Source organism: Rhinopithecus bieti, unplaced genomic scaffold (assembly GCF_001698545.2).
Source record: "Rhinopithecus bieti isolate Rb0 unplaced genomic scaffold, ASM169854v2 scaffold_22, whole genome shotgun sequence".
In the NCBI taxonomy this organism is placed as follows: Eukaryota; Metazoa; Chordata; class Mammalia; order Primates; family Cercopithecidae; genus Rhinopithecus; species Rhinopithecus bieti.
Genome location: NW_016803136.1, coordinates 408,899 through 421,876, shown reverse-complemented (window position 1 = coordinate 421,876; position 12,978 = coordinate 408,899). Strand labels below are relative to the sequence as shown.

Below are 12,978 nucleotides of genomic sequence, written 5' to 3'. Positions count from 1 at the left end.
GGTAGCTCATGCCTATAATCCCAGCACTTTGAGAGGCTGAGGTGGTAAGATCACTTATGGTCAGGAGTTTGAGAGCAGCGTGGCTATCACGACTAAAACTACAAAAAATTAGCCAGGCTTGGTGGTGGGTGCCTGCCAAGATTGCACCACTGCATTCCAGCCTGGGCGATGGGGCAAGACTCCATCTCAAAAAAAAAAAAAATCGAATGTAGAATCTGAACATAATAGCTACCGTGCTTTGAACATCCGCTTGGTGACCCACACTATGCTAGGTGTGTTTACCTACAGTCAGTCACTCTGTTTCATCAGCCATAGGAAGTAGGTGCTATACTCATTTGAAACTTACCCTCGGCCACGGAGCTAATGTGTAAAAACATGAAACTGAGCTACTGTGATTGAAGCAGGGGCCAGGCTGGGACTTGGACCTGGAGTCCCACTCACTTGTTCACCCTTCACCTCTGCCACCTTCTCTAGATCCTACCCTTCTGGTCCTGAAACCCTGAGACTTCAGTGGGATTCTCTCTTTGTCCCACGAGCCCAGCCTCAGAGTAGGTGGAGCAGGTGAATCGGGCTGGTCTTTCAGGCAATGGACTGCTGCAGAGTGGTGGTGGCAGCAACCCAATTTTGAGGCCAGACCACAAGGTCCTGCCTACGTGGGCTCACTCATGACTTTGTTGAAATCAAATGCAATGCAACTGGGCCGGGTGCGGTGGCTCAAGCCTGTAATCCCAGCACTTTGGGAGGCCGAGACGGGCGGATCACGAGGTCAGGAGATCGAGACCATCCTGGCTAACACGGTGAAACCCCGTCTCTACTAAAAAAATACAAAAAACTAGCCGGGAGAGGTGGCAGACGCCTGTAGTCCCAGCTACTGGGGAGGCTGAGGCAGGAGAATGGTGTGACCCCCGGAAGGCGGAGCTTGCAGTGAGCTGAGATCCGGCCACTGCACTCCAGCCTGGGCCACAGAGCGACCCCGTCTCAAAATAAATAAATAAATAAAATAAAAATAAAAATAAAATGCAACTGAAACCACAAAACACTCTTCCTAGTTGGCACATCAAAAATATGTATACTTCTCTGCTTGCTAACTAATGTTCCATATTGATTTCTTTTTAGTAACAAGGGGAAAAACGGTCAGAAACCAGATGAAAATAGCCTTAAAGAAAGTGCAGGTCAAAAAAGGAAGTATTAGCGGGGCATGGTGGTGCACGCCCGTAGTCCCAGCTACCCGGGAAATACTAGCGGGGCGTGGTGGTGCACGCCCGTAGTCCCAGCTACCCGGGAAATACTAGCGGGGCGTGGTGGTGCACGCCCGTAGTCCCAGCTACCCGGGAAATTTTAGCGGGGCATGATGGTGTACCCCTGTAGTCCCAGCTACCCGAGAGGCTGAGACAGGAGGATCGCTGTAGCCCAGGAGGCAGAGGTTGCAATGAATTGAGATTGCACTACTGCACTCCAACCTGGGTGACAAAGTGAGACCATCTCAAAAAAAAAAGAAAAAGAAAAGGAAGTAGGGAACAGAGATCCCATTGAAGGAATCGTGTGTTTCTCCTGAGAAGTATGAGGTTGGCTTTAGCAACCTCCTGATTTCCTCTTGCTGGCTCTCCTCTCGGACCTTCCCAAGCCATGCTTCTGCCTGGTTTCAAGCACAGATATGTGCGGCACAGATTCAGCCTTACAGAGGTCTGCCAGGGGACAAGCATGAGGTTTCAGCATTGAGCACAGGCCCCACCTGGGAGTAGCCCCCTGAGCTCCCATGGCCTCTGGCTGGGCAGGGTCCGGAGAGCGTCAGGACAGGCTCTGTGAGCTGGTAATCCAGATAACCGGATGGGAAACAGGTCCCAGTGAAGGATGCTTGAATGACATTCTTGTCAAGCCCTTGTTTTGAGCCATTCTTCACCCTCTCTGGCTGGGCCCTACATCCTGGTGATTTTTCTTTTACATTTAGGGAGCTATAGGACCACAGAGGAACAAATGGCCCTGTTGCATCTGAGGACCAGGGTAGCCTGTGAACCTGGGTCTGTCCCAGGACCTGTCTGAGGAAAAATCCCCTAAAGGCCAAAACTGCTAAGGGAATGAGGGCAGGGAACGAGGGCAGGGAAGGCTCTCCTGGACAGGCTGAGGCTGCTGAACAGGGTAACCACGTAGAGACCATGAAAAAAACTTGAAGGAGCTTACTCAAGTTCGCAGAGACAATGCTTTATTGAAAAACACAGGTACAAGCCTGTCAGAGCGGCAGTTGGCCAACTGTCAGCCACCCTCTGTCCTGGGAGGACAGGGCTGGGGGTACTGGTGGCTCAGGCCTGAACTCACTTAGCCAGAGCCAAGCTCCTGGACTGGAGCCCGGTGTCTCCTGGCCGAGGCGGTGCTTTGGGTTGGTGGTCAGGGGTCAGCTAGGAACACTTGAGCCTTTTTCCCCAGCTCCTTCCTTTTTGGTGTTCATATTTGAAATGTTTTGGCAGAACCGGTCTGTAAGTCATCCCCTCTTCATTGTTCAGTTGCTCTCGTCTCCTATCAAGTTTGCAGAGTGTCAGGTTATAAATCCGTAGCCGGGAAAGCCTGAGGAGTACCATGAGTTCTTTCTTTCCCTCTCTATTGAGTCAGCTCTCAGCTCTCCTCGCCACAGACTCCTCTAAACCCTTCAACCTCTTTAATTCAACCTCGTCCTCCAGACCCTATTCTTTGTGCCAGGTATCACGACGTGGCGGTTACTCTGCATTCCAAATCCTGACAAGGGCTGTCTGATATCCTTCAAGGATTTTCCCTTAAAGATAAGTTTCTAGGAGGCAACAGAAGCCCTGTGGCCACTTCAACCAGGTGGGCCGGGCCTTGAGGAATCAGTTCACTGCAGCTCTGCTGTGAGGAGACGTGAAGGCTGTCGCTGTAGGTGATGTTCACACTGGGCCTGGTCCCCACCATCATCTCATTGTGGGCCTTGCACAACCTTCTTCACCTTTATTCTGCGACCCTCAGTGGCAGGGACCCTGGTGAATTAATCGTGGCTACCGACCATGCTCCCAACACAAAGCAGCAGGAAGGGGCTGCCTGGGCAAGGCCGGGAGTTCCAGCTGTCCTGACCCCCGGTCTAGCTGCTGGGTGCCCTGCCTGGAGATTTGCTGCTCCCTGGCCCCTGATCCCTTCCCCATGCTACCTCGCTTTCAGGATACACTCTTTGGAAACTCCTTTTTGGCTACCATTTTGTTTCAAAATACCAGAATAAATTATGAAATGAACCAAGGTATATCTTGATACTTTTTGATATATGCCAGATTTTATAGAAAGTTGCTGAATTCCTCAGAAAGGTGCCACGAAACAGGTGATGTCAGCTAAGGAGCCAAAACATCCAGAGACTCTCCCTTGCTGCCCCTCCCTAGGCCATACCTCATCCCCACGCTGCCCCCACTGCCGCCCTCACTGTGTCATTCAGGATCTCTCCAGTCCTTGGCGACAGTGAAACCGTGAGGATGAGCTTGAGGGTGTGGCCAGCTTGCCAGGAAGACCCACCACAGCTCAGCTCCTCCTGACCCATCCGTGGGATGCATCATCCTTTGCTCTTTTTCAAGAGCTGTGACTTCAACATCTGATAGAACTTTAGACTGAAAGAGTCTCAGGGACAGGGTTTGTTGCTTTTACCATACTTAACCAGTTTTACGATGTCTTGTGCTGTAACTATTACTTGAGGAGGTGAGCTGCCTATGCTTTTCCCAGTTGCCTCAACTTCTGACCCTTTAGGAGGAATTCAAGATAGTCTGTAAATTAAAATGCCTTGAAATTGAAAGAGAATGTCTGGCTATGACGTAACTGTATCCATATGCATTATTAGTGACTTGATGATTAGATTCAAGGTGAACAAATTACATTCAGCCTTCTGCTGAAAGCAGAGTAGATCGGATTAGGTTTTTATAACTGCCTCACTGGAGGTTTTTTTTTTTTTTAAATAAAATAAAAATTTTCCCATTTTATGCAGCTGGATTTCCCTTCCTCTTGACCATTGCATACGTTGCCTTTTGAAATAGACTTGTCCTGGCCGGGCGTGGTGGCTCAAGCCTGTAATCCCAGCACTTAGGGAGGCCGAGACGGGCGGATCACGAGGTCAGGAGATCGAGACCATCCTGGCTAACACGGTGAAACCCCGTCTCTACTAAAAAATACAAAAAACTAGCTGGGCGAGGTGGCGGGCGCCTGTAGTCCCAGCTACTCGGGAGGCTGAGGCAGGAGAATGGTGTGAACCCAGGAGGCGGAGCTTGCAGTGAGCTGCGATCCGGCCACAGCACTCCAGCCTGGGTGACAGAGCGAGACTCTGTCTCAAAAAAAAAGAAAAGAAATAGACTTGTCCTTTGGCTTATAGGGGTCATTTTAATATACATGTATACCTACATTGTAAAGACAGAAGCTAGATGGGTATAATTGTCAGCCATACAATTTGAGCATAAGAGCATATGTAAAAGGCTCATGACTCATGAAAGCCCACCTGGCATGTCTCACTCTACACCTTGGTCTTCTGGCAGCTTAATACCTGCATGAGGGAGACTGTATAAGGAAGGGGGCAGGTTTCCCAGCTCTGCCACAGCTTGAGGATGTCTGTCTCTGTCAGCGGCAGCTTCCCCCACCTGATGCACTCCCTTCAGCGTTGGAAAATATTTTATGGATACTTTGCTGGTGCTAAAGAAATGTATTCTTCCATTTGAATAATATCCTGAGGGACGATTAACTTTTGTTTCTGAGAAGAGAATAATACAGGGTCAGGATAGAAAATTTGGAAAGTATAGGCGAGAATAGAGAAGCAGGAAAGAAAAGTCATCCAAATCAGAGATGAGGATTTGGGTATATTCTTTCTATGCATTTTACACAGTTGAAATTGTATTCTTTAAATACATTTTCTCTGCTTATTTTGTTTTTAAAATTGAGATATAACTCATGTCACAAAATGTCACATGAAATTTATCGTTTAAAGTATACAGTTCAGTTGGTTTTCATATATTCACAAGATGATGCCACGATCCCAGCTGTGCAAGTCCAGAACATTTCTGTTACCCCAGAGGAAATCCCTCCTTAGCAGGCAGGACCTTCAAGTTCTCTTTCCCCAGCCCTGGGCAATTATGAATCGACTTTTGTCTTTATGGATGCCTGTTCTGGACACTTCACGTAAATGCTACAGTGCTAGCAGTCATGCTACAATGCCTGGTTTTTGTGTCTGCAAGCCTTACCCATGTTGTGGCATGTGTCAGCGCTGCATTTTGATGGCCGAATAGTGCACCATTGTGTTGGTGATGCACGGAATGTTGTCTCTTCATCAGCCGGTGGACATTCGGGTGGTTTCCGCCTTTTCACTGCCTAAATACCGCTGTGAGTATCTGCGCAGGTTTTCACTGTGTGAATACCGCTTCCATAGTGCTGGGATTACAGGCGTGAACCACCGTGCCCTGCCTTTCTAACTTCTTTATATATTCTGTCATATATCAGACATATGATTTACAAATGCTTTCTCCCATCTGTGGGTTGTTTTCACTCTCTAGATAGTCATTTCACAGGATTTCAGTTTTGATGAAGGTTAATTATCTTTTTGTTCTTGCTTGTGTTTTAGTGTCATATCCAAGAAACTATTACGTAATCCAAGGCTACAAAGACTTACCTAGGTTTCCTCCTAAGAGTTTTATAGTTTCAGCTGCTACATTTATATCTTCCATCCATTTTTTTTTTTTTTTATTATACTTTAAGTTCTAGGGTACATGTGCATAACGTGCAGGTTTGTTACATATGTATACTTATGCCATGTTGGTGTGCTGCACCCATCAATCTTCCATCCATTTTGAGTTATATCTTTGATCTATTTTGAGTTAATTTCTGTGTTAATTCACACATACATATGAAAATATGCTTCATATGTCACAGCTTAAGTTCTTTCTCAACTACAGAAACAGTATATTCTGTAGATACTCAGTGATTTCCCCTAATTATTCTTTTCTCAAAGGACCCTTAGTTTTTTCTTACTTTTACAAATAGGGCTATATGAATATTTTTGTCTACTAATTTTATATACTTTTGAGATTTTTTTTTTCATCTTTTCTCTTCTCTCTTCTCTCCTCTTCGCTGTCTCTTACCAAAAGGAGTGAGATTATTTTCTTACGACACTAGTGGAATTATTCGGTCAAGTTGTGAGCATTTTCAAGTTTCAGTCTCTGCTTTAAACTTCTTTCTGGGCCGGGCGCGGTGGCTCAAGCCTGTAATCCCAGCACTTTGGGAGGCCGAGACGGGCGGATCACGAGGTCAGGAGATCGAGACCATCCTGGCTAACACGGTGAAACCCCGTCTCTACTAAAAAATACAGAAAACTAGCCGGGCGAGGTGGCGGGCGCTTGTAGTCCCAGCTACTCGGGAGGCTGAGGCAGGAGAATGGTGTAAACCCGGGAGGCGGAGCTTGCAGTGAGCTGAGATCTGGCCACTGCACTCCAGCCTGGGCGACAGAGCAAGACTCCATCTGAAAAAAAAAATAAAATAAAATAAAAAAATAAACTTCTTTCTGTTCATCTTCCTTTCTGTTCTTCCAAATGTAATTAAGATCGAGAAGCAGTAGTCCCTCCTTGTTTCAGTGCGTCTCACAGTGTTAATGTGCCATGCCTAATATGAAGGGGTAGCTCTGCCAAATAGAAAAAGCAAAGCAGTCCGAATTCTTTTATTTTTAATTACACATTTCTGCTTCTAAGTGTATGCCCAAGGGAATGGAAAACATATGTTCGTACGTCCTACACAAATGTTCATAGCGGCACTATTCCCAACAGCCAAAAGGTAGAAACCTCAACAGACAAGGAACCACCAAAACGTGGTCTCCTCGTGCAGTGGAATATTATTCAGTCATCAAAGGAATGGAGTGCTGATGTGTGCCCTAAGCTGGGTGAACCTTGAACGTGCCGTGCAGAGTGAAAGAAACCAGACACAGACGTCACACATTATATGACTCCATCCACATGAAATATCCAAAGAGGCAAATCCATGGAGGCGGGTGGGGCTGGGAGGGGAAGACTGGGAAGTAACAGCTTCCCAGGAACAGGTAGGGGCTGCTTTGGGGTGAAAAATGTTCTGGAATTGGTGGTGATGGTTGCAACAACCTTGTGAATGTCGAAAAACCACTGAATAGTAAATCACTTTAAAATGTTGAATTTTGGCCGGGCGCGGTGGCTCAAGCCTGTCATCCCTGCACTTTGGAGGCCGAGGATCAACGGGTCAGGAGAATCGAGACCATCCTGGCTAACAGGTGAAACCCGTCTCTACTAGAAATACAGAAAACTAGCCGGGCCGATGGTGCAGGCGCGTGTAGTCCCCAGCTACTTGGGATCTGAGGCAGTGGAATGGAGTTGAACCACTGGGAGCAAGCTTGCGTGGCTGAGATCTGGCCACTCACTCCAGCCTGGGTGACAGAGTGAGACTCCGTCTCAAAAAAAAAAAAAAAAAACTAGCCGGGCGAGGTGGGGTCACCTGTATGTCCAAGCTACTTGGAGGCTGAGGCAGGAGAATGGCGTGAACCTGGAGGCATGAGCTGCAGTTGGCTGAGATCCGTGCCCTGCATCGCAGCCCAGGGCGACAGAGCGAGACTACGTCTCAAAAAAAAAAAAAAATGTTGAATTTTATCACCAATTTAGAAGTAAGGTCTTTAGAAAATAGTATATGAGTTTAGTTATAAATCATCTTTTCTCTTCAGATAAATATTCTGTCTACAGAAAAATAAAAAAAATTGAGCAGTGGGCCAGGCCTAACGGTTCATGCCTAAAATCCCAGCGCTTTGGGAGGCTGAGGCGGGCGGATCTCTTACGGCCAGGAGTTTGAGACCAGCCTGGGCCACGAAGACCCTGTCTCTACAAAAAAAATTTTAATGAGCAGGGCATGGTGGTGTGCACCTGCATTCTCAGCTATCGGGAGGCTGAGGTGCAAGAGTCACCTCAGTCCAGGAGTTCCAGACTGCAGTGAACTGTGACTGCACCACTGCACTTCATCCTGGGTGGAAGAGTGAGGCTGTGTCTCAAAAAAAGAAAAAGAAAAAGGAGCTATACATGCCTATTAAAAACTCAAATAGAAAAAAAATTTTAAATAAACATCTCTTCTTAACTACTGTATATCCCTCCCTCTAGAGGTATCCACACTGTTTAATACTTTGGGGTGTATTTTTGACTCTTCTGCAAGCATGCTTGCACACATATACACAGGCTTTTTGTTTTGTTTACAGAAAATAGAAAGTGTTGCCCATGTTTCTGAAGATCTGAAGAGCATTGTATTGAGGGCCTTTCATCTTTTTTTTTTTTTTTTTTTTTGAGACAGAGTTTCATTCTTGTTGCCCAGGCTGGAGTGCAATGGCATGATCTCGGCTCACCGCAACCTCTGCCTCCCAGGTTCAAACAATTCTCCTGCCTCAGCCTCCGTAATAGCTGGGATTATAGGCATGTGCCACCACGCCCGGCTGATTTTGTATGTTTAGTAGAGATGGGGTTTCTCCATGTTGGTCAGGCTGGTCTCGAACTCCCGACCTCAGGTGATCCACCCACCTCGGCCTCCCAAAGTACTGGGATTACAGGCGTGAGCCACTGCTCCCGGCTGAGGGCCTTTCATCTTATCAGCATTTGCCCACAGATATTTTTCAAGCTCCCTCTTTGTACAGGGCTTTGGAAAAGATGAGAAATTGAATCGGGAAAGCACTTAGGATCTAGTAGGAGAAAGAAATCTGCACATAACTGTCACAATGTAAGAAGTGAACATGGTAGTAGCAAGAGCGTGGCCCCAGAAATGGTGGACACCAGGTGTGTGTACCCCTGGGCTTGCAATCTTGACTGTCAACCGAAGCCCCCCAGTTGTCTCTTTAAGGACAAATTAGGAATTGGGCTGGAGTAAAGCATTTATGGAATGAGAAATGCAGAAATTGAGGAACTTTCATCTCACAAGTGAAAGCTTTCTGCTCTAGGGAAAGGAAGAGAGTCTTAAATTTCAGAGTTCCTTGTTTGATAATTTGACGTGTCCCTCTAGGGCCTCACACAGGGATTTGTGTAGGCAGATGAGATACGGGTGTACAGCTGACTGAAGCCAGACTTTCCCTTACTGACAGTGAATTAGACGGCCTGACTGTCCTGTAGCGTGAACTGTTTTGAAGGTGCTGGGAATCCCCTGTGATTTAATCAGTAGGAATTAACTTGCTATATGAAGAATTTTGCTTTCCTGTATCGGCTTGAAATCAACTGTCATCATAGCAAAAAGGATGAATTCTTTCAAAATTGGAAAGCATTCACGTCTTGGAAAATTTTTGGCTTTATTTAGCAGCCTCAGAGTTCGTGAAATATGTCATTGAGTTACTGACAATCGAAACCCCTAGTTGTAATTCTCTGTGGCCTGTGACCGCTGCAGAGCGAGCCTGAGAAGCGTGATCTGTATGGCTCTCAGCACAGACGGCTGCGTTACGCAGTGATCGCTCCCTGCAAGGACTTGTCTTTCCTCTTAGCAAGTTAATCCAAGCAGTCATGTGGCCCTGGAACCTCGGGAATGCATGTTCACACCTTAGGGTTTTGGGGCTTTCATCAACAGGGAGGTGGGCGGTACGTGCGTGGTTGTAGACGGGGGAAGAAAGGAGCAGCTCAGTGTGCCTTTCCACTTAGAAAGTGCCAAGTTGATGGGCCCTTTGCTTTCATTTCTTAGAGAGATCCCAAAGAGACAAAATAGTTGGGACAAGGTTCTACTTACAGTTAATAGAAATTCTTTTGACAAGACTTTTAACCCTGCATGCCCACGTCTGTCCCTTCTGTGAGCTGCTGTATTGAGAGAAGCACAACAGTTGTGCCTCATGTCCTAGCTCACCCTGTTAACCACCGCTGAAAGCTCCCCCTTGCTGAGCCTCGCCCTGCGTGCCAACAGCATGTTGAGCTGCCATGTATATTCCGTCACGCATTGCTGCTTAACGGCAGGAATATGTTCTGAGAAATGCATCGTTAGTTTCATCACTGTGCAAACCTCATAGAGTGTGCCTGCTATAACCTACTCCAGCTGCCCGCAACCTTTTTGGCACCAGGGACTGGTTTTGTGGAAGACAGTTTTTCCACAGGTGGGGCTGGGGGGTGGGCGTTCAGGGGAGGGAGGTCGGGGGATGGTTTCGAGATGAAACTGTTCTACCTCAGATCATCAGGCATTGGATTCTCATAAGGAGTGCACAACCTAGACCCCTCAAATGAGCGGCTCAGAACAGGGTTTGCCTGAGACCTGACAGGAGGCGGCGCTCAGGCGGTCATGCTCGCTCACTACTGCTCACCTCGTGACGTGTGGCTTGGTTTCCTTATGGGCCATGGACTGGTGGCCCGGGGTTTGCGGACCCCGGCCTACCCCATCGTCTGACTCCAGTATAATCTAGTGGAACCGCCTTCGTACCGTGGCCCGTCATGGGTGGAAACATGATGGTGTGGCACGTGACTGTGGCGCTCACTCCTGCCGCGCACACCTCATCCCATCCTCGTGGCAGCCGTACGAGGTGGGTATTCCTGTCCCTTCACATTGCAGGTAGGAGAACTGAGGCTAGAAGTTAAATAGCATACCCCATGGTGGTGGAACCTGTGCCTTGCCACTACATGAGGGTGCCCCATCTCAGTTAAGGCACTATCAGCTATGCAGTTGCTTAGACCAGAAAGTGGGTGTCCCTTCACTCCTTCCGTTCCTTCACCCTCATTCTCACTCTCAGCAAAGCTTCCTGGCTCTGCCTCCTAACTATGCCCCAAATCCGACGGACGCTTTTTTCTCTCCTCCATCACCACCTTAGTCCGGTTCCCCATCAGCCCTTCCCAGAACACTGTAGCAGCCTCTTAAATTGGGTTTCCTGCTGTCATTATAATCCATTCCCCCACAGCAGTGGACTATTTTTAAAATCCAAATTAGATCACATCACTTCCCTCTTGAAAACCACCAGCGACTGCCCAATTGCAGTGAGAAGAAAACCGACCCTTACCATGGCCCACAAAAGGCTGCGTGACGGGGCTCCTGCCACCCCTCTTACCCCAGGCCCCCATCTTCCTTACTGTCCCTGAGACTCACCAAGTGCTTTCCAGCATCTCCACCAGGTCTCCCTGCTGAGAACACCCTTCCTTGGGTTTTGCCTGAGCAGTTCCTTCTTACACAGCTCAGCCGTCGTCTCCTCAGAGACCTTTTCTGACAACCCTGTGTAGAAGCACTTTCCCACCCTCATCCGCAGCTCATCCCACTCCCTGAGTTTTCTTCTCACCACTGCAGCGCCACCTCTCTAATCCGTCTTCCTCACTTGCATCCCTGGTGCGCCCGAGAGTGCCTGGAGCAGAGCAGATGCCCAGTATATCACTGTTGAGTGAGTGGCAGACACATGCTGTTCCCTCCGCCCGCCATCCCTCACATATTTAACTCTGAGACATCCTTCAGCTCTGGCTCAGACATCCTTTCTTTAGGGAAGTCTCCTGTGGCCCTCTGTTGCACGTTTCCATGATGACCGCTTTTCCTTCATGGCCCTTCTCACTGTTTGTGTGACTGTTGGATTGAAGGCTGTCTCCCCCAGCAGACTGTAATCTCCGTGAGGGCTGAGGCTGGCCTGTCTTTCTCACTGCTCTACTCCTAGGGCCCAGCGTATCCCTTTGTTGAGTGGATGAGGGGAGGAATGAATCACTTTTCCTGTACTAATGTGGTCCACATGTGGAATGTATGTGCCACATATGAGTGAGCTAGGAGCTCCTTGGTGTCCACAACTCCCCTCATTTCATCAGAATGTTAATAGAAGCCAGGCACGGTGGCTCACGTCTGTAATTCCAGCACTTTGGGAGGCTGAGACAGATGGATTGCTTCAGGTCAGGAGTTTGAGACCACCCCGGGCAACATGGCAAAACCCCATCTCTACAAAAAACACAAAAATTAGTTGGGTGTGGTGATGCGCACCTGTAGTCCCAGCTGTTTGGGAGGCTGAGGTTGGCCCACACTCACCCTACCCCAGATGGTGACACTGAGCGAGTGGCCCGTGCTCACCCTGCCTCAGATGGTGCCTGCTTCTTCAGTGCTGCCCGTGACTTCTTCCTACCTTCTCTGTTTTCTTGATGCTTTATGCCAGCGAGAGTAGAGCCCAGGAACATCCTCAGTCCACCTCACTGACATCTGCTGTTTGCCGTGATTTCCAGTCACACCTTACATTTTAAAAATGAGGCCCACCTTTATGTAATTGTGAGGTGCTGTTATCAACCCAATAGACTTAGCAATAGATGAGGGGCATTTAGTTCAAAAACTCAGATTCTGTGTCTGTCACTGAATGATTTTGAGCAAAACTTTTAACTTCAGTTAGCTGACTAGCTTTTCACATCTACAAAGGACCAAAAGACTTGGAATCATAGTGACTCAGCTCAACAGCATCATCCCAGAGCCCTCTGTTGTTTTTTTTTTTTTTTGAGACGGAGTCTCGCTCTGTCGCCCAGGCTGGAGTGCAGTGGCCGGATCTCAGCTCACTGCAAGCTCCACCTCCCGGGTTCACGCCATTCTCCTGCCTCAGCCTCCCCAGTAGCTGGGACTACAGGCGCCCGCCACCATGCCCGGCTAGTTTTTTGTATTTTTTTAGTAGAGACGGGGTTTCACCGTGTTAGCCAGGATGGTCTCAATCTCCTGACCTCGTGATCCACCCGTTTCGGCCTCCCAAAGTGCTGGGATTACAGGCTTGAGCCACCGCGCCCGGCCTGGAGCCCACTGTTAAGCCAGTGGAATCAGGAATCTAATGCTATTACCTAATTTAATTTTTTTACGGTTGTTGAAGATTAAGCTTGGTAGATTCCCTTTCTTACTATTCCTGTCTGTCTCTAAAATATCAGCAGCCCTTAAGAAGACAATTTAAGCTTGGAAATATTGCATTCTAAAAAGAGCTGTAAGTTTGTAAGGATTTTTTTCTCTCATGTTAGGTAAAGAAGCCAAAGTTTGGAGAGTGCAGATGTGAAATACTTGCTTGGGTGTTAGACCATA

The 12,978-nt window shown here is 47.9% G+C and overlaps 1 protein-coding gene across 1 annotated transcript in view; it reads left to right on the top strand.

The window, feature by feature from the left end:
• The window catches only part of VPS53 (VPS53 subunit of GARP complex), a 219,125-nt gene that overhangs the window by 131,189 nt on the left and 74,958 nt on the right, over positions 1-12,978 (top strand). Inside the window, exon 13 of the mRNA XM_017864189.1 lies at positions 3,464-3,476. Within this exon, the coding sequence (XP_017719678.1) occupies positions 3,464-3,476 (13 nt within the window). The remainder of the gene's footprint in view (positions 1-3,463; positions 3,477-12,978) is intronic.